Source organism: Topomyia yanbarensis, chromosome 1 (genome assembly GCF_030247195.1).
Source record: "Topomyia yanbarensis strain Yona2022 chromosome 1, ASM3024719v1, whole genome shotgun sequence".
NCBI classification, from domain to species: Eukaryota; Metazoa; Arthropoda; class Insecta; order Diptera; family Culicidae; genus Topomyia; species Topomyia yanbarensis.
Window position 1 is genome coordinate 122525285 of NC_080670.1, and position 26813 is coordinate 122552097.

Here is a 26813-nt window from a genome sequence, read left to right on the forward strand (position 1 = left end):
ATTGCTCCAAAAACCAACTTTCTAACCGAGGCCCGGAGGGCCGAGTCTCATATAACATTCGACTCAGTTCATCGAGATCGCAAAATATCTGTGTGTATGTATGTGTGTATGTATGTATGTATGTATGTATGTATGTATGTATGTGTGTGTATGTGCAGATTTGTTAACAAAATGTCCACATCGGTTTCTCGGAGATGGCTGAACCGATTTTTACAAAATAAGATTCAAATGAAAGGTGTAATATTCCCATAGGTTGCTATTGAAGTTCATTTTCAACCGACATCTTGTTCCGGATTACGAGTTGAAGATTATGGTTACAAAACAAAATTTGTTGATTTGTCCACATCGGTTTCTCGGAATTTTCTGAACCGATTTTGACAAACTTGATTTTAAATGAAAGGTCCCTCAGCTGCTGTTGAATTTTGTGTGGATCCGAGTTCTGGTTCCTGAATTACAGGGTGATACGTACAATCACGCAGCAAATCCCGATTCTAACGAATTCTGCGATGAATGTAAAAAGGTGGAATTTTTTCCAAAATGTAAACACAACTGTTGAATTTGTAGATCTAGGTCACCAACAGTCATTCAAAGTCTCTTTGGCCACCATCGACGAATCTGGAAGCATCCAATTTCAGAATAACGGTTATATTGGTTTCTCGAAAATGGCTAGACCGATTTGATCAACTTAGTCTCAAATGAAAGGTGTTGCGTCCCCGGAAACTGATATTAAATTCCATTTCCATCCGACTTCCGGCTCCGGAGTTACGGGTTGTGGAGTGCGATGACATAGAAAACTCCGATTCAAACCGATACCGCGATGAATGCAAAAAGGTGCTATTATATATACTTACCAAGTGTAATAAGAATGAAAGACATTTCCATAATGTTATATTGAACGAACCAGCTATTAAATCATAGTTTGGAGACATGAGAAAGGCACAATTGCACCTCTAGGTGGATTAAAACAGGTTTTTTAAATATATTTTGAGAACATAACTTTCTTGTCTTCCAGAGACTATAGTTAGTATCAATTGTAATTAATTGGTGTACGACAGCCATCGCATTGAATTCAAAATTATATGCTAAATAAGTACGATTTCTGTATTTCAACGAAGTTTTCAACATTTTTTAGAAAATATTTCTTCTTTCAGAAACTGTAGTTAGTATCAAATAATAAATTATAGATATGTCATGCAGTTAGAGAAAAAATAATGAGCGGATAATCGAAACAATTTCTTTGGATGGTCGGACTACGGTTAATCGAGTAATTTTCTACGGATAATCGAGTTATGGATAATCGAATATGGCCTGTACTACCTAACTAATACTTTTTTTAGCTGTTGATATTACGTGCAATACGTCCATGCATTATAATTGCAGTCTCAAATACTAACTGACGCAAAAATCTAGAATACGTATATCCTCATAAACATTGTTGCTGCTGATTCATGTTATGACACCCTTTTATATAACATGAGATTCATTGTACATTTAAAATAGACATGCACACTAGTGTCCTTTTTTCTTGACCCCGAAACTGAATCATTCACTCGCTCATTTACGCGCAGAAAACCCTTCCCGCCTCCCAGGCTCTTAAGGTTGGACAGAGAATGCGCAAAATTCGCAAACGCAAAAAGCAGTTTTTTCCACACCTTATTTCAGATCTTAATAAAAATCAATCAGCGTATGTAGAATGTTGTTACAGTACTGCTGATTGATTTTTATGAAGATCTGACATACGGTGTGGAAAAAACTGCTTTTTTCGTTTGCGAATTTTACTCTTTCTCTGTCCAACTTTAAGAATTCGCTTTCGCCTGCTGTTTAAAGGATTTTCGCGCAAAATAATAGACAAATGAATAACGGGTGTACGCTCAATTGTGATGTCTGTAAATTGATTATCGGCACAAGCATATACCTAATTTTACTGAATAGGTTAAGCCTGCGGACGAAATCTAAGATTTCGGTTTAAACCTGTAGGATTAAGCTATAATAAAACAATTAATACTTATAACGTGAGTTTGCATATCAGGTGCCTCTGGTCATTATAAAACTCTCTATACGATGATACGTAAAAAGTTTTCCCAATTTGCTCCGAGGAGCGAGTACTTTAGGTTTTGCAGGTAGTGTAACAATACTTTATAAACTCGTAAGCTTTACCAAGCAACTTGTTTGAAATCTTCAGTAGAAAATCATATAAGCTTGAAATAAGCCACCACCATCCACACAACATAAAGCAACAACCTGTGCAAATTAAATAAATTTCACCCGCACTGCCGCTTGTAAGACGAAAACAAACCATAGATTACACTCCAGTGAATACACGCCAGTGAAACCACGCCAGTGAATACACCACAGCGACTCTGGGGCGCGCGCGGTGGTGACTTTATCTGAGCGCGCCACAGAGAATTTAAAGAGCAAGAGAGCACGGTTATCTCGCACCCAACTACCTCAACACCAGCGCACACTTGAAATCGGTCTATACAGCTCCGAAAGAAAGAGCGTTCTGCTTTTTTCTGTGGTGTGTGATCATTGTATCCTCTGTGTAGGCATCACACTTACGCGCCAGTGCATCACTAGGGTGAAATTCCATCACTGTTGCACAATCTGTATATTTGATCTAAAATTACTTTTGTTTTGGGATTTGACTCTAATTCAAAGCAGATTTTTATTAGCGTACTACTTTGACTGTTTTGAAAAATAACATTAATCTATAATTTTCAAGTTGAGTAGTGTGATTGGAACGGCGCAAACATATAAAAACGCTATTGTTTCTAGACGTATTTAAACTATGTCTATTGAAACAGATTGTTGTGGAATGGCAGAAAAAATCAGCGCTCTGCAGCGAGGCGAATGACCTTATGGTTAAAACCTTGCTAAACAAAAAGGTCCACAGTATATTGGAAATGGATATCTCATTAAAGATGGATGAACTGACCTGACCATTAAATATAAGAGTACCATTCGCATTTTTAACGGAAAAGCCTTTGCACTCAGAAACACAATTAAAACTACTTTTAGAAAAATACTAAAACAAAGTTATATAATTCATAAGGCTCAATAAAAAAGTATATTATGAAGAGCGTTTTTCTCCGCTTGTTGTTTTTCATTGTAGGACTTGTTGACTATCCAAAAACAAGGCTATTGGATGCAGTTCTTGAACATACTCTTTTATTTTTACGAGCACGACATTCATTTGCATTCATACATAAATAACGAGCTTAATCCATAACAATAAATTAAGAAATTAACATGATTAAAAAAACTTTTTGGCGCAATGTAGCCCCCTGTGGGGTGACTTTACGCCAATTTTTAGTTCTTTATATCTCATATTCAATCTTGATTTTCCAAAAGTTCTTTTCACTGACTATTGAGGTATTTGTGCCATATGTAAAACACCAAAAAGTACAAAACGTTATATTTTTGGCGTAAAGCAACCCCCGATGACTGTATTGACGAAAATAATAATTACTAAACATAGGAGATCTTGTATAAAGTGGAAGCATATGTCCGGAGCAGTGTGTGCCCTGTGGAGAAGGCACTACCCAACACGTTCGACAAGGATGGATTAAGGTAGCAATGTTAGACTACCCAACGCGTTCGATAAAGATGGACCAGTCGAAGGTGGTGACAGAACGACGATTAAGGGGCGCCGTAGCAGACAACAAGAAAACGGAAGCCAACCCTGCATGGAATGAGCATACGCAACTAGAAGAGAGAAGAAGACGTAGGGAGTGGAGTCGGAGCAGTCAATATTCGGCTCACTTCAAAGTACAAGTGATAAAGGCGACACCCGGGACATCACAATCCGGCTACGGCCATAAGATTAAATATGAAGTGCTTCGGTCGGAACAGTACACTCTGTCCGTACAGACAGTAGACAGTACAATCTGACTAATGTAGCGACAATATATGACAAAAGCCCAGCTGGAACCCTGAAAACCCCAACTGAGGCAGATACCAAAGCTATATACGGAAAACCAAGGGTCGCATCAGCCGACCTCAGGCTAATACTACAACAGGAAGACACAATCAGAGACATCAAACTCTGATTGAAGCGAAGGTTTACAAACGTATATGAAATTAATCGAATGCCAGGTGGCAGGACAGTAGAAGTCAATACGCCAGGAAGGCGGAAGTCGCGAGTAGGACAGCAGGGGTGCACACTAGGACCATCGTTAAGTTAGGATGCTAACTAAATATTGAAACGGTGACAGAGAATTATAAATATTTTGTCTTTGCTAATAGTAACAACAAACATAATTTTGTAATGGCAATCTTAGGAATTATGATACAAAAGACTTTGTACCACATTTAAAAGTAACCCGCGCAATCGTCTTGATGATGCATCTCTCCGAGGCAACATTAAGCTCAGTAAGTAAGGGGGCATGCAGCGGCCCTAATTTTCCCAGTTCCAATCCCGGGAAAATATCAATCATTTTTTCAACATCATGGATGCTCGGTTTCATGAGTTGGTTATATCACAAAGACTTTGCCTTAAGCTAAGCAAGTTTCATTGACGCTGCGCTTTGTATACGCGAAGGTAATGTTTAATGATAACAAAATTGTTTGTTTACACCGTGCCCCTACCATAGCAGGGTCATGACATTACCTCGCGAAACGGTCCATTGTTTTTAATAGAATCGGCTAAAAACTTCGTGCTTTTCTCTCAGAGTTGCGCGAAAGTGATCTAAACCCGCGTTGTTAAAAAATCTGTTGGGTCTAGTTTAAGTCGTCAGAAGTTAATTAGTGTTCGCACGCGCAACAGGCGCGTGACGTGCGAGAGTAGACAGTGTTTTCATTTTATCGCAAAAGTTTTTGATCGTTGGGTTCGTTCGCCCCCGTACATTGTGGCATAATCATTAAATTTCGAAGGTTTATGTAAATAATTGTGTTTGTATGTCAACTAAATTGATGGATAATAATCTAGGATGATTTGGGGAGAGATGCCGCATATTTTTAAAAATCGATCCTGCATCTAAGTAAACCATTCAATAATAGATGAAATAATTTTTACCAATTGCGATAATTTTCTAAAATACTGTGAAATGGTTTATGTAATGAAAAAAAAAAAATAACCAAATTTCCATGAATATTTTACAAAAAGGTCATTGCGGGAGAGATACCGCATGTGCGGGTGAGACGCCGCACCGTGGTCAAAATCTGAAACATGATGAACAAAAGTATTTTTTGGCTCTTATTGATGTTTTTGTGATTCAGTGTCTTCAGCTGAGTGTCATGAAGTTTGATTGCTCCTATAAATCGGCTAGCACCTTCACTTTTCTTAAGGGGGTACTACCATTTCCAGAATAATTTTTTTATTCCATATTTTGAAAATATTTTTCTTTCTCAACCTTGTGTAACGGTTAAGTTGGAGTAACTTAATTCAGGGCACTATTTATCTATATGCTTGTACGATATACATATCTATGTTTTGGTAGCAGTTCCTTAAAAGCACTGTTTGGCTGTTTCTCCCAATGAATTTATACAACTTAGGTTTGTTCTTGAAAGATTCATTTTGAAAAAGCATCAATTCGTTCAAATTTTCGCTTTTATCTCAATATTGACATCATTACAAATCAATGCGTTCACGAAAATTAGAGCCTGAAACTTTAAAGAATAAACCGAAGTAACTAATACTTATACATGTCGCCCATTTAAATATATAGATAAATAGACTCATAATCCTATATGTCACTGTGTTAGGTCCGTTAGTTTGTGGATATACCTTATTATGAACCTATACCTGACGCAAATGATAATTTAATGACATTCTGGGGTGAAAAAAAAATCATTTTAGCTATGCATCCTCTTCCATTGAGTGCGGCATCTCACCCGCAATTTTGATGCGGCATCTCTCCCAATTGTAGGGGAGGGATGCCGCACGACACCATTTTCCTCTAAAATTATGGATGATCGTGCTCATGATCAAAATGCCTTCTAAAAGGTCCCAGCTATTCAACCGATACATGATTTACCAAAAAAAATCGAACAATTTAAAAAAAACGAAATTTTAATGCGGATCTGAAAAAATTTCGGCACTCCGTGATGCAACTGAACGCACAAAATCATTAATAAAATTTTTAGTGAGTAATTAAAAAGGATTATTTTACATCTCTAGAGTTATATTTCTTCGAAAGACAAACTCACAATATCATATTACCGTATAAAAGAGACCCCATATACGAGATATAGAGAGTGCGACATCTCTCCTGACGCGGCATCTCTCCCGAAATTACCGTGAAATAGTAAATAGTGAGTGATAGCATCTTCACCACCTTAGTTGATTATCTTAACTTCACTGAAAAAAAAGATTATAATAAGAATGCATTAATTAATGTATCCATCATATTTCAGGTCCTCACTGGTGTGTCGAGCGGCAAAGTTTATACTACATTGATATTTACGGTGGAACTATTCATCGGTATGATTACAAAGAAAATAAAACCTACACGGCAACAATTGGTAAGCTTCACATTACTACAGACACTTTATACACAGACTTGAGACAAAAGCAGTAAAACTAACAACCATGAATGTAAAATGGCATCACGGAAGATCCGATAAACTTTGCATGAGCTTCCTCCTATACTCCCCCTCTCAAAACCCTCATACTCGTGTGGTTGCACTTTTTGACAGTCTGTTTTCTTTGGCTGGAATCTTTGACACTTAGCTAGTCTGTGTATAAAGTGAGTGTACACATTACATACTAGAAATATTTATGGAACGTGGTAAAGTATCAGAAAGTGCCTTGTGGTTATTTTTTAGAATAACAAAACTACTGTTTATCACACTTAACAGTTTATTTGAAGGGTACGTTCCAAATTAGGTTGTACGTTCCAAATTAGGTTTCAATTTTATATTAAGTTCAAAGTCAAAATTATTTTGAACGAAACTGATTTTCACTAATTGAGGCTTTTACGTATAACAATGTTGTACAATGTTCCTTTCAAAATCGCAATATCAGACCCCATACCGAAAAATATTCGATACGTATTTTTTTATTTCGTCATTAGGGTGTCGCTTTCCACCAGTGGCGTAGTAAGAAAATTTTTCGGGGGGGGATATGAATTTTTTTTGTATATATATGAAAAAATGTTCAAAAACATTCTGAGCAGGAAAAAATGTTCAAAAACCAACAACTCAGGGAACAGGTTTGGGTAGTCAAGGTAGGAAAACTAGCTGTTGGTAGAGAATAAATGCTCTTCCCCTACGAGGACAATCTGGGCGGCAAACTTCAGACTGTCTAATTTACTGAGCCCTTCAGTTCCCTTGTGCCATTCAGTACCACTTCCTCGTTGATCTTCCGACTGGTTAGCGAACTACTCGGTCTAGTCCCCGACGATAGATCTAGCCTACACCGACGAAAAGTTCCCCGGCGAGAGAAGTTCGAGCCAACCAACCAGGTGCTACGGTCAGTTCGGCGATTCCGGTAGAGTGGGGCATCCGGTTTGCTGGTGGTGTATCGTCGCGATCTACGCGGTCTCGTTCCCGGCGGTGAATCTGACTGTAAGCTAAAGGAGAGGTCCCAGACGAATACCGATACCGATTCTTATTTGGTTTCAGTACTACAACTTCTTGAGCCCTTTGGCTCCGTAACCGGTGCTATTTAGCACCGCAACTCCTTTAAGCCATTTAGTTCTCTTCTTGGGCCATTTAGCACTACTTCCTTGATGGTCCATTCAGTCCTCGACTTGTTCGCAAACAACTCGGTCTAGTCCCCGACGATGGACCTGGCCTACTCCGACAGAGAATTCCCCGGCGAGAGAAGTTCTCCCGAGATCGAGCCAATCAGCTAGGTGCCGAGTTCAGTTCGGCGATTCTGGTGAAGCTGGGTATCCGGTGCACTGGTGCGCCGATGACCCGCGACTAGTGGTGTCTCATTGATGTCTAATCCGTCTAGTCCCCAGCGGTGAATCTAGCTTATGCTAACGGAAAGTTCCCTGGCGAAAAAAGTTTTCCCAATATCGATTCTGGGGAGCCGTGGTCGGTCCGGCGAATTCGCATGGAGCGTGACGTCCGGTTCGCTGGCGTTTCGACGACTCATACTCGCTGCTCTGTTGCGGTCTACTCGACTAGTCCTCGGCGGTGGATCTAGCTTATACCTGCGGAGAGTTCCCTGGCGGTGATTGCTCTCCCGAAATCGTTGTTCGATGTCTATTCCGCTGTAAGACGGTCATGCCATCCGGTTCTCAACCTTTTTCGTACCATGGACCCCTTAGATATCACACTGGGTTGCTGCGGACCCCCACAGATAAACATCAATTTTGTATGCTATCAATATGTTATTTTCAATTTGTTAGGAAACAAGATTTGAAATTTCAATATGCACTCGGAAAATATATTTTTCTTCGCGGACTCCCAGCAATGACTTCGCGGCCCCCTGGGGCCCGCGGACCCCAGGTTGAGAATCACTGATCTACATCATATCTCTGTTTACTGCGTTCCACGTCTCTACGTCGCTTGTCATTCTGTAGGCTACATTATCCGGGTTGATGTCCGGTTCTCCCATTCATCCCATCCCTGCACGTCACTTCAAACCTCGAATATTCAAAGACTCTCCTCGGACATTCAAATACTTGAAACCCCGGACATTCAAAGACGCTCCAGGCACAGTGTTGACGTTGCGTACCCACACCGATGAAGATACTTCTTAAGCAGCCGTGGCTCGGTAGAAGCTGTTTCAGGTTGAAGGTCATCTCTCCGTGCATTCTATTGACCCACGTAGACAGGTTTGGATGAGCCAGTAGGTCCACTTTCCTTTCTCCGTATTATCCCATTCCTGCTGCTACGTCATCATCGAATCGATTCTCATCATCTTCCTCACGTTTCTGACATTTCATTGATTGTAGCACTTGATATCCTCCGTCAGGGTAATGCAGATGGGGATCATCTCGGCATCACGGCATACTGCCTCCGGTACGCAATCGCAACTCGTACGACCAGTAGTCGAAGCGTCCTGTTCAGCTTTTCGCGGTTTCACTTGGTTTTCAGCGCCGCACCCCACGCAGTATCGATGACTAAATACTAGATAAAGACCCGACATTTCGCATGTGTAATCAACGTGGTTGTTTAAGCTCAATCAGTTGTCGATTATCACTCCCAATTGCTTCAGTGCACGCTTCGATGCAATCACATGCCCTTTGATGGTGATCTGTATCCGCTGAACTTCTTTGCAGTTGCTGTCCAACAACAACGTCTTGTGGTGAGCTATTTGCAGCTTGACCCGTTCATCCAGCTCTCGATCGCATCTATTGTCTCCGTCACCGATACCTCCATTTCTTCAAGTGTCTCACCATTATTGACACATCGTCCACAAAACCAACGATTTTCACTTTCCTGGGCAGCCGCAGTGTTAAGACCCCACACTGATAGAACATATTCGTAAATCTCTAGGAATTAATTTCGTATAAACAACTTTCATAAAATATACGAATTTTTCGTACATATGATGAATCGTTCGTAGTTCTATCGAAACACTTTTGTTTTTTATTACGAGTTTTTCGTGAAAACCGCGAAATGACTTTCGTTAGTTTATTACGAAACAGCTTCATTCAGCAAACGAGTCGTTCGCTGTTATATACGAATATCTTTATAATATTTACGAGCACCATTGGTCAAACCGTCCACGTCAAAAGAGTAATATGGAGCCATTGTTGCTATTCGTCAGATAATTGTTGTTGTCTGACTATTTAGTAGTCGTAGTCGTGTCCGCCGGTTGCAGGAAGATTTCCAGAACCTCTTTCGCTCATTGATTTTGTATGAATAATTTTGAGTTTTTCTCTGCCAGAGCGATATCGGTGTTGTCAAACATCGATCCTAAAAGATAAAATGCGACCAACAAATTCGTTTGTAATATACATAAACGTTTATTAAAATAAACGAAAATTTCGTTCATCAAGCGGCCATTTCTTCGAATCACAATAAAATCGTATTGGCCAGATAGATTTTTTTAAATAAAAAAAAACATCGATCTTAAAAGATCGACTGAAAACAATAAGAGGCCAATAAATACGAAAACTTTTCTAAGATAAACGAAAAGATTTCGTGCGACCAACGAAATCGTTCGTAATATACACAAACGTTTATTAAAATAAACAAAACATTTCATTTCATTCACGAAAAATAATATCGTTATCAACGATATCATTCGTGCAGTGTACATTAAATGTGTAAAATTTACGAAAGCTTTCGCTCACCATACGGCCATTCTTGTTCATGAAATGAACGAAACTTACTATTTACAATGCACGAAAATACTTCGTTGCAGAAAACGACGAATGAATTCGTGCATTGCATGATTTATTATATTCACGAATTTATGTTATCAGTGCATCTTACATCCCATTCCAAAGTGTTTGACAGGGAATGGAGCCCTGAGTAACGCCCGCTGCGACTCACATTGCCTTCTGCCCTTTTGTTCGTCTGGTACAGCAGTGCTCTACTCTGGAAGTAGCTCTTCAGGATATGGCTCATTCTTTTATGCCACGCTGCGGCATTGGTCTATTCGAGGCTGGATGGCCCGGTGACTTCCCTGACTTTGGCAGCAACATCAACATTCGTCCCCAAACCCCCCCCCCCCGCTACTACGCCACTGCTTTCCACGTTAGACTGATGCAAAAAAATCGTGATTTTTTTAAAGTTGAATTTTTTAAAATTCATAATTTTTGAACCGCTGCACAGTGGGGTGAAACTGATAAAAGGCGGTCAAAAGTATTTCCTGAGTTTCACAGATGTTTTCATGCTTCGATGTCTTCAGGAAAGTTTCCTAGGACTACATCCCACATCTTTTAGGACAAGCACCTTAATTTTTCTTAAGGTGCAAGTGTCACTTAAAAAAATATTTTAGCTCGACAGCCAAAAATTTTTTTTTGTGCGGAATCTTGTAGAGCAATTTTTTTTGAACAACTTTGATGAACATATCTGCCATCTATATATTTTTCCTTAAGAGATATGTACGTTGCACCTTAAAATTAATTTTTCAACTTTCTCTTCTACAACTTAATTTTTTCTACATGCGTATATTCTAGAAAGTTTTAGATACCGTCGAAACACACAACTTTTCTGAAGATTCCAATGATGTATGACAGGTGTATCGGGATATCAATCGATTTTTCTTTAAAAATACTCTTTTTCATTACAAAATTTCTCAAAATTGTGAAACTTTGTGAACCAAGCATGATTAGATTCGTCCTGTTATGTAGTATATGTAAGCGAAGTATAACAATCCGGACTTTTCGGGTTTTTTAGTTTTCCTACATTTTTATACTGTATAATTTATGGATATTTCGCAGTATCTATAGAACGGGCGTTAGTAAATCAACACGTCATAATACAGAATACTAAACACAATGCAAAATATATCATCTATTATCGACTATCAACATGTAAAAACAATGAAAGTGTATGAAGCACTTATTATACATTAGAAGTATTTTATATTGAACTAGCCAATACCCGCCGCGTGTTGCTGCGACTTTCAACGAAATAGGAGTAAAACACAATTTGTTCCGAAGCGCCATGGCAGATAATCCCCAACCAATAGCACACAAACACGATCCAAAACAAATGTTTACTACGTATAAATTTTTAGGGCAATCGCTTAAGCCTTTTGGAAATCCATAAATCACATACATACAAACATTGACTTTTATATATATACTAGCTAATACCCATCGCGCGTTGCTGCGACACTCTGCGAAATAGGAGGAAAACACAATTTGTTCCAAAGCGCCATCTGGCGGCCAGATAATCTCCAACTAATAGCACACAAACAATATATATATATATATATATATATATATATATATATATATATATATATATATATATATATATATATATATATATATATATATATATATATATATATATATATATATGTATATATATATATATATATATATATATATATATATATATATATATATATATATATATATATATATATATATATATATATATATATATATATATATATATATATATATATATATATATATATATATATATATAAATATATATACATATATATATATATATATATATATATATATATATATATATATATATATATATATATATATATATATATATATATATATATATATATATATATATATATATATATATATATATATATATATATATATATATATATATATATATATATATATATATATATATATATATATATATATATATATATATATATATATATATAGAAGAAGAAGATGACTAAAACTATTAATCTTGGAAAGATTATATAATTTTGGTATTATCCCTCTCATTTTTCGTTCCAGAAAATCCAGTTACTCAAAAATCCACAAAACGCAAGCTCTGAGAGTGATTCAGAATGATATTTGCTTCGACGTGTGTTTTCTTTTATTTTCAATAACTCACAATAAAATATTCATATTACTAATGCTATCAATAATTGGATTGCTGTTAAGCGTGTAATGTACCCGCGTAAAAAGCAATTTGGGCGTCCTTCTAATGTATAATTAGTGCTTCATTCACTTTCATTATTTGTACATGTTGATTGTTGATAATAGAAGAAATATTTTGCATTGAGTTTAGTATTTTGTATTATGACGTGTTGATTTACTAACGCCCGTTCTATAGATACTGCGAAATATCCATACATTATACAGTATAAATATGTAGGAAAACTAAAAAACCCGAAATGTCCGGATTTTTATACTTCGCTTTCATATACTACATAACATGACGAGTCTAATCATGCTGAGTTTTGGTTCACAAAGTTTCACAATTTTGAGAATTTTTGTAATGAAAAAGAGTATTTATATCCCGATACACACGTCATACATCATTGGAGTCTTCAGAAAAGTTGTGTGTTTCGACGGTATCTAAAACTTTCTAGAGTATACGAATGTTGAAAAAATTAAGTTGTAGAAGAGAAAGTTGAAAAATTGATTTTAAGATACAACGTACATATCTCTTAAGGAAAAATATATAGATGGCAGATATGTTCTTCAAAGTTGTTCAAAATAAATTGCTCTACAAGATTCCGCGCAAAAAAAAATTTTGGTTGTCGGGCTAAATAAAAAAAATTTAAGTGGTACTTGCACCTTAAGGAAAATTACAATGTTTTAATACACACATTGACTTACATATATATATATATATATATATATATATATATATATATATATATATATATATATATATATATATATATATATATATATATATATATATATATATATATATATATATATATATATATATATATATATATATATATATATATATATATATATATATATATATATATATATATATATATATATATATATATATATATATATATATATATATATATATAAGTTACCGAATTGTGGACTTTGAAGACGTTTTTACATTTCTTATAAAAGAAATGTATAGAATTCGCTCAAACTTTCAAGATTTTTTCCGAGGCCCGAAGGGCCGAGTCTTATATACCAATCTACTCAGCTCGACGATTTGGGACAATGTCTGTGTGTGTGTGTCTGTGTGTGTGTATGTAACGGACAAATTCTCATTCGTGTTTCTCAGCAATGGCTGAACCGATCTTATCCAAACCAATTTTAAATGAAAGAACTAAAAAACAGTATGAACGCTATTAATTTGTTTTTGATTTTGATGTTTAGTTTTTAAGATATGAATGTTTGAATGCGTAAAAATGGCGTTTTTTGCAGTTTTTTTAGATTATCTGCCGGATTTGACAATACAGATTACCAATTTATATGTTTTTAGACAGCTTTAACGAATACCTTTTGAACAAGCTATAGACTGTTGAAATCGGACTATTATCAAAAGAGATATTTAACATTAAAAGCGGACGAAAGATTTTTATCATTTCCCATTGCCAGAAATATGACCAAAAACATGTAATCTATTATTAACGCCAAAACGGCTTATTTTAGGTCAATTGTATCTTCGGAGAATTTAATGGAGGTAATATGTTCTTTCTTTTGGTTTTGTGCTTTTGCTAATTAATCCCCCTATGAGTGAGATATTTTCACAAATTTTCTTGAAAGTGATTATATCGAAATGATGCCTTCAGCAAATTTGTAGCTCTTACTTTTGCAAATAACTTTACTGAAGATTTTAAATATCTATTTTGAATACTTTAAAAGTTATGGCTTGTTGTTTGTGGATTACTCTTCGTCGCCTATTTATTGTTCAATATAGTAATAATCCATTGAAATAAGCCAAACATTATTTCGATAAATCGAATTTTGTATTTCATTTTTCTATCTACAACCGCTAGAAATAATCACCGAACATTTCCAAGTTGTCTGGAAGGAACTTGATAACTTATCAGTGCAAAAATGTTCATTTGTGCGAACCTTCTGACTGCAATTTTTCTAACTTATGACCATCGGATCGATCTGAAACCTTTCGGAAAATGAAAAGCGAAATAAATAACTCCAAGCAACGGCGTAGCCAAGAGAAGGTTTTGGGGTTTAACACCATACAGACCCCCCCCCACCCCACCAAAAAAAAATTGGATTGGAGTTGAAAATTTATTGATGCTGACTGATTTAATTCAATATTACAATAACTGATCCGTAGATTGATAACCTGTTGTTGTAAACATCATGAGGACTTTTGATAAATTGTCGGAATGGGGTCCTGATATGTAACTGATCTATTGGTCTTGATTTCACAGTTGTCTAATAGCATCAATATCAAATTCCTGCCTGAAAACATTCCAATAGAAAATTCCAGAGTTCTGTAATCAATCATAATCCTCAGATTTATTTTCAAATTTTCAGCTTTTTTCCTACACAATATTACGAAAGCTTATTAAACAATTTTTCCTAATAAGTTTGTGAAAATTATAAACTATTTGAAATTTTTTAATAGTTTTATTTTTTATTCAACCGTGATTTTTTAATAAATAGTGACCATCGCTTCACAACGTAGTCTATTTTTCATGGCTTGCGGTGAGCACGATCTCTCGAATTGCTGAACTGAAAATTTTGGAATAGAAATTAATTTTTAGTATTCTTTACAGACCCGCTGGTGCCCTAAGACGATTTCGCTAGATTTTTAGAGCACTGTGCACTAGACTGCCCAGAAAAATGATGAATTTTTGAAAACTCAATCGGCCCACCCCTGAGTCGATTCCTAGTCCCACCAGAAGTACTTGTACCAAATTTGAAGCAAATCGGACAAGTCTAACTACCGGACCAACGTGCCTGAAGTTTATATTGGATTTTTCAACAATTTACATGAAGAAAACTCACTAGCTCGTATTTTCGACACTAGGGGGCACTGTATACATCGTATTATCACTGTAAGTGAAAATAAGAAAGATATTTTAATTATCTACAACTTAGTCGAAGACTGCTAGTAAATCCGGCTATGTTAAAAGAAGTTATTAAACTTTTAACGAAGTGATGTCTGAGTCAGTTTTGCATGGGGCCTAGCAGTGCATGGTTGTGTATCAGTACTCGAGTCCCGCGAACTATATATTTTTGTGAAATAATTGTTAGATTTAGCCGAATAGTATGTTTACAAGAATTATAGTAAATAATACGAGTTATGTTTTGGTTAGAAAATTTTAGTTCCACCTGTGACCGCATAGAGGGCGCCACTACTAACTTTTCATAAAAGAGAGATAGAGTATCAAGATGTTCAGAAGAAATACTGAAAAATGCCTGTTCTATAACTTTGTAGAAGACACCAAATTTCTATCTCTCTCCGTTGAAAAGTTAGTGTTGGCGCCCTCTATGCGGTAACAGGTGAAACTAAAATTTTCTAATCAAAGCATGACTCGTATTATTTACTATAATTCTTGTAAACATACCATTGAGCTAAACCTAACGATTATTTCACAAAAATGTTTAGTTCGTGTGAATCGAGTACCGATACACAACCATGCACTATTAGGCCCCATGCAAAACTGACTCAGACATCACTTCGTTAAAAGTTTAATAACTTCTTTTAACAAAGTCGGATTTACTTGCAGTCTTCGACTAAGTTGTAGACAATTCAATTATCCTTCTTATTTTCACTTACAGTGATAATACGATGCATACAGTGCCACCTAGCGGCGAAAATGCGTGCTAGTGGGTTTTCTCTATGTAAATTGAAAATTCCCATACAAACTTCAGGCCCGTTGGTCCGGTAGTTAGACTTGTCCGATTTGCTTCAAATTTGGTACAAGTACTCCTGGTCGGACTAGGAATCGACGCAGAGGTTGGCCGATAGGGGTCATTTTTTTCCTGTCACCCTACTGTGCACCCAGTGCATTAACGCAAGTGACGGAAGGTTATCGAAAAGTTTCGTGAAAATGAAAATTCCAGTAATGATGATGATTTTCCCAAACGGTTCGTTTTCGTGAGGTTTTTTATTTGTTCTTTTGCATTAGGATTAGCGATAATAATTCAAATCAAGAATACTACTGGGAAGTCACCTTTAGAAAAAGTCGATGTCGAAGTAAAATTTGAAACTATGCACGCATGTACTTCAGAGATAGCGTGATATCAGGAGCTGCGATTTCATTTCAACGCTTTTTTTGTGAAAAGGGCGATACTTACAAATGTAAACATAGGGCTTTTTTCTTACATGCGAATGAGGGCTTTGAAACGCAACAAATTAACCTAAAAATTTGGATTCTACGATACTGCTTTCTTAAACTACAGCAAAAAGTATAACAGGCGAAACTGTATTTTTGTTTGTTTATTTAAAGTTTCGCCCTCCACGCTCCATGCAAACAAACAGGGCGATACTTTTTTTGCTAGCAGTTTAGAGGCGAAACTGTTATTTTCGTATTTTTTAGGATTATCAAGCTGATACCAGCTGTAAATAGTAACAATGATCTCTATTGAAAAAAACACGGACGAAATCGGTGGTGTAAAACGGTAGTTATTGTAAAAAAACGTAAGGGCGATACTTCAATGCTGATAGATGGGACCGAAAAAGTAAACAATCGCCAAAGGGGCGATACTATCATTTTGTAAATTTCAATAGCAAAAACAAATTTTAATTTAATAATTTCAAATACTTTATGAAGTTTTGGGTTTCGATCACTGAATCATGCAATCTAGGATGCAAAAAATACAATAGTTCTCAAATAGGAAATAAAACCAAGTCTGGAAATATACACTGTTGATTTTCCTTGAATGGTATCACTGCTAGTATCGTCCTTTTCAAGAAAAAGCGTTGATTTCTTAGTTCTCAGTCGCGTTGGAAATTTGAGTAAAATATAACTTCAAATCGATTAAAAAAAAATCGTTTTTACATTTCTTACAAAAGAAATGTATAGGATTCGCTCAAACTTTGAAAACTTTTTCCGAGGCCCGGAGGGCCGAGTCTCATATACCAATCGACTCAGCTCGACAAATTGAGACAATGTCTGTATGTGTGTGTGTGTGTGTGTGTGTGTGTGTGTGTGTGTGTGTGTGTGTATGTGTGTATGTATGTATGTACAAAATGTCATGTAATTATCTCAGCAATGGCTGAACCGATCTTAATGAAACTAGTTTCAAATGAAAGGCCTAACGTTGCCATTTGACACTATTATTTTTGATTTTCGATATGTTGTTTACTTTCTGAGATATGGACGATTTTGTCAAAACACAGCAGGTTTTTCGCAAATAATTTCCGAACAATATAATATCGTCCCACAAATAGAACATAAATAGAAAGCTTGTAAAAATACCTTTCTAACAAGCTATAGATTGTCAAAATCCGTGCACGAGCGGCGGAGATATTAAACATTTTGTATTTTTAGTCCTCGCTTACCAATTTCCACTAACTAAAAATGAGATTGTTTCATACAGAGTATTGCTTTACTGGTATTTTAGGGGCAAAACTAAACCGATTTTGAATATCGGGGTATGAAAACACATCTACGTGATTCAAGGAATTCGATGTTGAGAACATTTTGTGAATTACCTTTATAATAAATTAACTATTTCTTAAAAATCGATACATAAGTTCACTTCAAAGACAAAATAATGTGTTGATAAAGAAACAGTGAGTTCTAGTATTTATCCCTTGGATTAGGCATTACGTTTAATCATGAGGTAAATGTTGGATGGTATATCAATACACAGATCAACAAGTAATTCACCTAATAGTGAGATAAAAGATTTCTCATATAATTATACTCGTGGCGTCACCGAAAGTAAAGTAGTAAGTATGCTTGAAGCCCAAAACTCTAGCGAAAATTTAGCTCATTTGCAAAACTTAGGTTATACTGGTTATGGCGCAAAAATTACTACTTACATTATTTATAATAAGAATATAAGAAATCAATATATCATAATAATATACCTATAAAAATAATATCACTGCATTAACCAACATTTGCCATTCCTCACACGCCCCCCATCTCTCTCTCTCTCTCTCTCTCTCTCTCTCTCTGTTATTTTTCTATCGCAGCTATCTAGCTATTTCTGTATCCATTTCTAAGTTGTGTGATAAGATCTTCTGCCAATCTGAAATATTTATTAATTGTAATTGCGAAGGTTTGAGAAAACAAAACTATTTTGTGTCTGCTGCTACATCAACTCAACTTCAATTCAATTGTATTCAAAGTCTTTATCTACACTATAATTAAGGAAATTCATGGCTATATCAGAAAAATATTTGGCTTAACTGGGTAATATGAAAGTTTGACATGAAAATTTCCAAAAGAGACATTCCACGTGCGATATTTAAACTATTCGTATCGTTTAGAGGACAAAATACATGAGAGGAAGAGGTTCTAGAGACGACAATGTGAACCTCCCACCCGAGTTCGGATTGACGGTGACGAAATCGAGATGGTCGACGAATTCATGTATTTGGGCTCACTGGTAACCGACGACAATGATAACAGCAGAGAAATTCAGAGACGGATCTTGGCGGGAAATCGTGCCTACTTTGGACTCCGGAGGACGCTCCGGTCGAACAAAATTCGCCGCCGCACGAAGTTGATTTTCTACAAGACGCTGATTAGATCGGTGGTCCTCTGCGGCCACGAGACCTGAACTATGTTCGTTGAGGACCAACACACCCTTGGAGTTTTCGAACGAAAGGTGTTGCGTACCATCTATGGTAGAGTGCAGATGGAAGACGAAACGTGGCACAGGCGAATGAACCATGAGTTGTATCAGCTGCACATTCGTTATATTGGTACGAACTTTCATGAGAAATAACGGACCAAAGACCAAAAATATCCACAAATTAGATCCAAGAAAAGAAGTCTCCCAAAGTATCCACTCTCGATGGGGGGTGCAACTACAATGTGTCTTCTAACTTATCGTCGTCCATATCTGGATATACTGAGTAGTTTGAACCATTTTTTTCACAGTATTGGTCTGTATAAGACTTATTTATCCATATTTCCTGCACGAGAATTCTGAATTAAACAATATGAAAGCTATAAGGATGAATGGAAAGAGACTGCATTGCAATCAACTGAATGCATGGCTTTTATGCTATCGACATAGCCTAGACATTTCACACTATTTACTTCAATGCAAATAAAAACTTTGAAATATCTACCTGTCTCATTCACGAATCGCATTCTCCCTCGTTCTCTGTTCAAGGGGCTTGAAAGCACATGTGACCTTGTCTAACTTTGCTATATTCAATTGCGCGTTAAAATACTGGACCAGTAAGTTCTATTCAATACATATATCTTTTTTTCGGGAATATGTGACCAAAAAGTAAATTTCGAATTCCAAAGCAAATTGAACGTTCCAGGTTCCTGATAACTAAATAAGGTCCAACAATAAAGTAGAAACACCAGATAATCTTAAAACGATGCCGTCAAGTAAAGAAGCATGAAAACAAAAAGAATAAAACCAAAAATAAGATGGAAGCCCTGGAAAGTCCATTGCATATTTATTAGCCTTTTCTTATAAGATGGGATTTTCAAAAACATTTCAAAACTTTCTGATGCAATACAATCCGGTTTATTCATTTTCTTTATTCAAAAATGATTTTAGCTTCAAATATATGACCATTTCATTTTAATATATTGTTTCATTCAGCATCTTTTTATTCGTTTTGTTCATTTGCGTTCATTTTACTTATTTTATTTGTTTCATTCTTTGGAATCACTCTGATCAGTTTATTCTTTTTGTGCATTTTACTCATATCATTCATTTAACTTATTTATTCATTGTTTTCATTGTATGCATTTTATTCATTTTTTTCAGTTTATTCATTTCGTTCAGTTTCTTCATTTTAATAATCTGACTACTTTTTTAGTTTTAATCATTTCATCCAAATAATTTATTTGATTCAATTTATTTCTTTATATTGATTTATAACCTTTTACCATTGTTTAATTTTTCATTTCAATCAATGCATTTTATTCTGCTCATTTCCTTCATTTTATTCATTTTATCACTTCAGTTCATTTTGTTTATTTGATTCGTTTGTTTTATTTATGCATTTGATTTATTTTTTACTTTATTCATTTCGTTCATCCATTCTTTTTATTCTTTTGATCCATTTCATTAATTTGATGCATTGTATTCAATGGATGAATTAAATTAATTTGATTCATTTGATTCATTTGATTCATTTGATTAATTTGATTCATTTGATTCATGAGATTCATGTGATTTATTTGATTCATTTGATTCATTTGATTCATTTGATTCATTTGATTCATTTGATTCATTTGATTTATTTGATTCATTTGATTCGTGTGATTCATGCGATTCATTTCATTCATATGAATCATTTGATTCATTTGATTCATTTGCTTCATTTGATTCATTTGATCCATTTGATTCGTTTGATTCATTTGATTCAATTGATTCATTTGATTCATTTGATTCATTTGATTCATTTGATTCATTTGATTCATTTGATTCATTTGATTCATTGGATTCATTGGATTCATTGGATTCATTGGATTCATTGGATTCATTTGATTCATTTGATTCCTTTGATTCATTTGATTCATTTGATTCCTTTGATTCATTTGATTCATTTGATTCATTTGATTCATTTGATTCATTTGATCCATTTGATTCATTTGATTCATTTGATTCATTTGATTCATTTGATTCATTTGATTCATTTGATTCATTTGATTCATTTGATTCATTTGATTCATTTGATTCATTTGATTCATTTGATTCATTTGATTCATTTGATTCATTTGATTCATTTGATTCATTTGATTCATTTGATTCATTTGATTCATTTGATTCATTTGATTCATTTGATTCATTGGATTCATTGGATTCATTGGATTCATTGGATTCATTGGATTCATTGGATTCATTGGATTCATTGGATTCATTGGATTCATTGGATTCATTGGATTCATTGGATTCATTGGATTCATTGGATTCATTGGATTCATTGGATTCATTGGATTCATTGGATTCATTGGATTCATTGGATTCATTGGATTCATTGGATTCATTGGATTCATTGGATTCATTGGATTCATTGGATTCATTGGATTCATTGGATTCATTGGATTCATTTGATTCATTTGATTCATTTGATTCATTTGATTCATTTGATTCATTTGATTCATTTGATTCATTTGATTCATTTGATTCATTGGATTCATTTGATTAATTTGATTAATTTGATTAATTTGATTAATTTGGTTAATTTGATTCATTTGATTCATTTGATTCCTTTGATTCATTTGATTCATTTGATTCATTTGATTCATTTGATTCATTTGATTCATTTGAATCATTTGATTCATTTGATTCATTTGATTCATTTGATTCTTTTGATTCATTTTATTCATATCTTTAATTTTATGCATTTCATGTTCAGTCATTCGTTATATTTCATTCAATTTGTTAGTATGAGTCAATTTATTTTATTAATCTTATAACTATTTCCAAATATAATCTTAATTTTTATTTAATAACCTAATCTAATTTGATTCGTGTATTTTATAATTTTAATTTATATTAATTTTTCTACTTATTTTATGAATTTAAAAAACTATTATTTCATTTTTTGCTTTACTTTTTTATTTCGGTCGTTTTGTTGATTTCCATAATTTATTCAGTTTATTCGAGATTTTATTCGTGCAAGACTAGAAACTGTTTTCATCCCACCTCTAGTTGGGTGCCTAGTTCTCGTGAGTTCTGCAAACTAACCCAATAGTGAAATGTGTAAGAAATGTCTCATCTCACTGATAGGTGGATTAAATCAGTTTTTTTTGTTTCAGTACAATATATAACCTCTTTTTTCCCACCACAATATAGATATTTTATTAACAGAGCATCAACAATAATTCGTTGGTATGTCTATTTTATGGGCCATTTTTTCGCTTTCCCATTGATTTGGTTTGAGATTTCTAGCACTGATGTTGTCCTATGCTGATTTGAGCGATTCTCTGAGTCCTGCCACTATCCCATGTAGTATGTGTTATCAAAAACATTGCGAAGCATCAAGTTCTAAATGCTCTCAAACGATATAATATCTGAAGAGTGATAAGAGTTATAAGAAATGTCTCATCACACTGTTAGGTGGATTAAACACGTTTTTAAAACTAAACTGCTCGATTGAACGATTAAACACGGACTGACTATCTTTATTCAAATAATTGATACAAAGGCCTCAGTCTGCTAAAAGCCCTAGACTCAGCTAATTTTGGGTGCACAAAGTATGCACGAAACTTGCTGCGCTGGACGTCCGGCGATATGGGTCGACGTCGGCAGGTTACACTGGTTTACTGTTTCCAAGCCGTCGCCGGCTGGTGCAATTAATGCTGATGGCGAGAACTTCTAACTTAGCGCGTGGAGCGTCGTTGCTTCTAAATGTTGTCTCGCGGGATCATTTGTAACTATTCCTCTGCGAAGATCCGGAAGTCCCTTTCCGGATGAGATCCTGTTGAATTGAAATGTAGGGGTTTTGATGCAGAAGACGATGATGAGAACAATCGTGATTATACACACCAAAAAAATCTGAATTTTATCGTTGACGTAATTGCAAACATGACACAATTCAACAACTCGTAATTCACGAAATGACGGAACATTACCGTGTTCCGTTTAATTTTACATGATACATATACTTTACATGCGCAATGACATAAAATTACACTTCATACCATTCAGAACAAACGCTCTATGTAGAGTAAAATTACATGATTCAGGAAATTAAACGCCATGTAAAATTAAAATCAAACGTAAAACTAAGTCATTTTTGATGCTCGTATATGTCAGGGTCAGGAGACGTAAATTTACACTATTTTTTCTAGGTGTGTAGTTGTGAAGGAATAGCTTCCGCTCTTTGTATGATGATTGCTTCCGTTGTAATCTCTTCGCTTCTAAACTGTTGATTGTTGAAACATACTGTACAGTTTGAAAACTCGACAAGGAAATTTCCTTGCAGTGTACGATTGTCTGGGCCACAATTTGTACTTAGCGTTTGGTTCTTTGCATTTGTTATAAGTAGCATGTTATCGTTTACCAATGTCTGAAACGTTTCGCTTGTGAAAGTGGAATTACATTCCGATTGCTTCCCGAAAATAATACTTTTAATACAGTTATCGTTGATTTGTCTTAGATGAGTTTGTTTTTGTACGAAATCTCCTGGTTTGTCGGTGGTAAAGATGATATTTTCGTAGATGATCACATTATTTGGGTATTTTTATTTTTCCGAAAAAAACTTCAATTGGTTTTAATTTTGTGGCGGTATGTACAGTTGCATTGTATAAAGATGTTGCTATTTTGTATATTTCCTTATCCGGAAGGTCATTGTATTTGGATCTGATACAGAGGAAAATTTCTGTTAGAGTTGAATGAAATCGTTCAACGATTCCATTCACTTCGCTGCAGTTAGATGGTGTAAAATAAATTTCGACATTCAATCTTTGCAAAAGACCTCTTATTTCTATTGACTTAAATGCAACTTCATTATCGCACACAACCATACATGGGGTACCATATGTCGTAATTAGTTTTGTGATGCTTCTTTTAACGTCGGAATGGATCTGGATTTTAAAGGTACAAGCATCGCAAAACGGGACAATTTGTCAACGGCCGAAAGGAAAAGGTTAGGGGTGGATATAAATATATCAATATGCATAATGTCGAGAGGTTTCTTGGGAATAGGAGTTTCGGCGAATGTGATTTTGTATGGGTTCCTCTCGTATTTGTTGGAAAGACAGGTTTCGCAAAGGTTAATGAAGGAGCGGATCTTGCTTCTCATTTGAGGGAAATAGAAGTTTTTAATAATAACGGCATGGTTCTCTTGAATACCGCGGTGGGCTCTGTCGTGGGTTGCTTCAATCACATTGTTCTGCTCTTCTGCTGTGGTGAGATCCTGTAGAATGGATTGAGTTAGTAAAATTTTAAACATTTTATTTCTAGAAAAATAGTTTCTGTACGCCACCTGTAATGTATTCATTATTTGCTCGGGACAGAGGATGCAGTTAATATGAGTAGGGTGCATGTATTCCTTGAACATTCGAATAGCGAAAGGAATACCAAATGTAGTTTTGGTAATGGTTCTGCGAAATATGTGGGGAAATATTTGTTCATACGTCTCCTCATCTGTGCTGCCTAATTTGAGTACAATTTGGTTTTTATAGAAATTCAATGGCCGTTCGGTCATCCGTATAAACTGACCATCGTGTGTGTCGGCGGAATGTGCAGAAATGCCACCCGAAGATTCTGACTGGGTTTCGTTAATATTCAATTCCTGGATTTCATTAAAATTCGATTCCTGATTTATACGAGATAATCCGTCGGCGACTACGTTCTGTTTTCCTGATCTATGACGTATCTCATAATCGTATTCTTCGAGTCTTAATTTATATCTTACCAATTTACTGTGAGGGTCCTTTAGATTTAATTCATATGTTAGTGGTTTATGGTCCGTGTATAATGTGAATTTTCGCCCAAATAGATAGGGACGAAAGTACTTGCATGCCCAATCGATAGCTAAGAGTTCTTTTTCTATTGTAGAATAGTTCTCTTCGCATTTCGATAGTATACGGGATGCAAAGGCGATTGGTTTATCTTGACCGATTGGCCCTTGGGACAAGACAGCTCCGATGGCAAATTTCGACGCGTCAGTTGTCAGGTTAAATGGTTTCTTGAAGTCTGGATAGGCAAGGACCTGACTGCTAATAAGGATGTTCTTGCATCTCTCGAATGCGGAAACAAATTCTTTAGTGTGTTCAATAGATTCTCCTTTCCCTAATTGTACTGTGAGGGGCTTGGTGATCTTAGCAAAGTCGCAAATGAATTTTCTATAATACCCTAGCACACCTAAGAAAGCTCTCAAGTCTTTCTCATTTCTGGGCAAGGGCCAGTTTTTTATAATCTCGATTTTGTTGGGATTAGTTTTAACCCCTTCTTCAGTTACTACGTGTCCTAGAAAAGCGACTTCTTTGCAAAGAAATTCACTTTTATCTAACTGAACTTTCATGTTGTATTTTCTTAATGTCTCAAATATTTTTGAAAGATTAACTAAATGTTCTTGAAGACTAGTAGAAAAGACGATTATATCGTCCATGTATACCAAGTAACGCACACCAATGTGCTCTCGAAGTATATTATCCATGACCCTTTGGAAGGTCGAAGGAGCATTCTTCAGGCCAAAGGGCATCCTTAAAAACTCGTAATGACCACTTTCCACATTGAAGGCTGTTTTTGGTATGTCTTCTTTGTTTATCTCGATCTGGTGAAAACCTGATGCTAGATCGAGTGTAGAAAAATACGTACTACGACCGAGTTTGTCCAAAATGTCCGTGATATTCGGGATGGAGTAACGGTCACTAACAGTTTTTTCATTAAGTTTTCGATAATCTATTACGAGTCTCCATTTCTTTGATCCTGAAGCGTCTGCCTTTTTGGGCACTATCCAAATAGGTGATGACCATGGACTATTCGAAGGTCGAATAATGCCTTGGTCTAACATTTTTGAAATCTGCCGACAAACTTCCTCTCGATGACAGAAAGGATATCGGTAAGATTTCGTGTACACGGGTAAGTCGTCTTTGGTGGTAATTTTATGCTTTACTGCGTTAGTGAAACTTAAGTCTTCTCCATCGATGTAGAAGACGTCTTGAAAATTTGCGATGATATCTAACAATTTTTTCTTCTCTTCTTTATTTAAGTGATTTAGTCTGAGTTGATTAAACAGTGGACGTTTTATATTTGGCGGTAGTTTAGGGGGCATACCTGTTTCGAAATTATGTAGTTCCACTTGAATTGGTCCGGTGGTTTCGAGCTCGATCGGGTTATTAGATAAATTACTGATAACGACCCATGCGCTATTTTCTTGAGCATTGTACAATCCAGAATGAACTATTATGTCATGGTGGATCTTTAAATCCTGTTCAACTAAAAAGTTTCCATCAGTGATATTAGTAGGGACCCTAATTGTTTTTGTCTCATTCGCGTTCAAATGCAGCGGTGTTGATTCGGGATATTTTCCCTTCATCTTTATCTTAATTTTTGAAATTTCAAGAGCATTTTCGGAAGTTAGAATTTTGGCATTGAGCTGCTTAAGAGTTTCGTATCCAATTAGTCCATCGAAAAATGGATGGAAATCGAAAACGTAGAATTGAAAAGCCTGGAATATGAGGAAAAGGATTAAAATTTACATATTTTTCAACAATGTGGGATCCACTTATATTTCGCACCTTGCAGGGCGTTGTTTGACGACAACGATTTAAATTCACAAGTTTTGAGCTAATGTAATTTTTATTAGCTCCGGTGACAATTAGAAATTTCAAGTTATCACCATCTGATGTTTTAAGAACTACGTAGGGAACAAAATTATTCATGTCTCTGGATGGTGGGTTTGCGCTAAATGAAAATTTAAATCATCTTCTTTAGGATTTGATTCCAATTGTTCAG

General features: G+C 35.4%; 1 protein-coding gene across 5 annotated transcripts in view; it reads left to right on the top strand.

Annotated features, from left to right (window-relative positions):
* Positions 1-26813, top strand: part of LOC131684009 (regucalcin-like) — a 571198-nt gene that overhangs the window by 507738 nt on the left and 36647 nt on the right. For all 5 annotated transcript variants that reach the window (XM_058966603.1, XM_058966511.1, XM_058966680.1 and 2 more), the window contains one exon: positions 6355-6462. In XM_058966603.1, coding sequence (XP_058822586.1) covers positions 6355-6462 — 108 coding nt within the window. The remainder of the gene's footprint in view (positions 1-6354; positions 6463-26813) is intronic.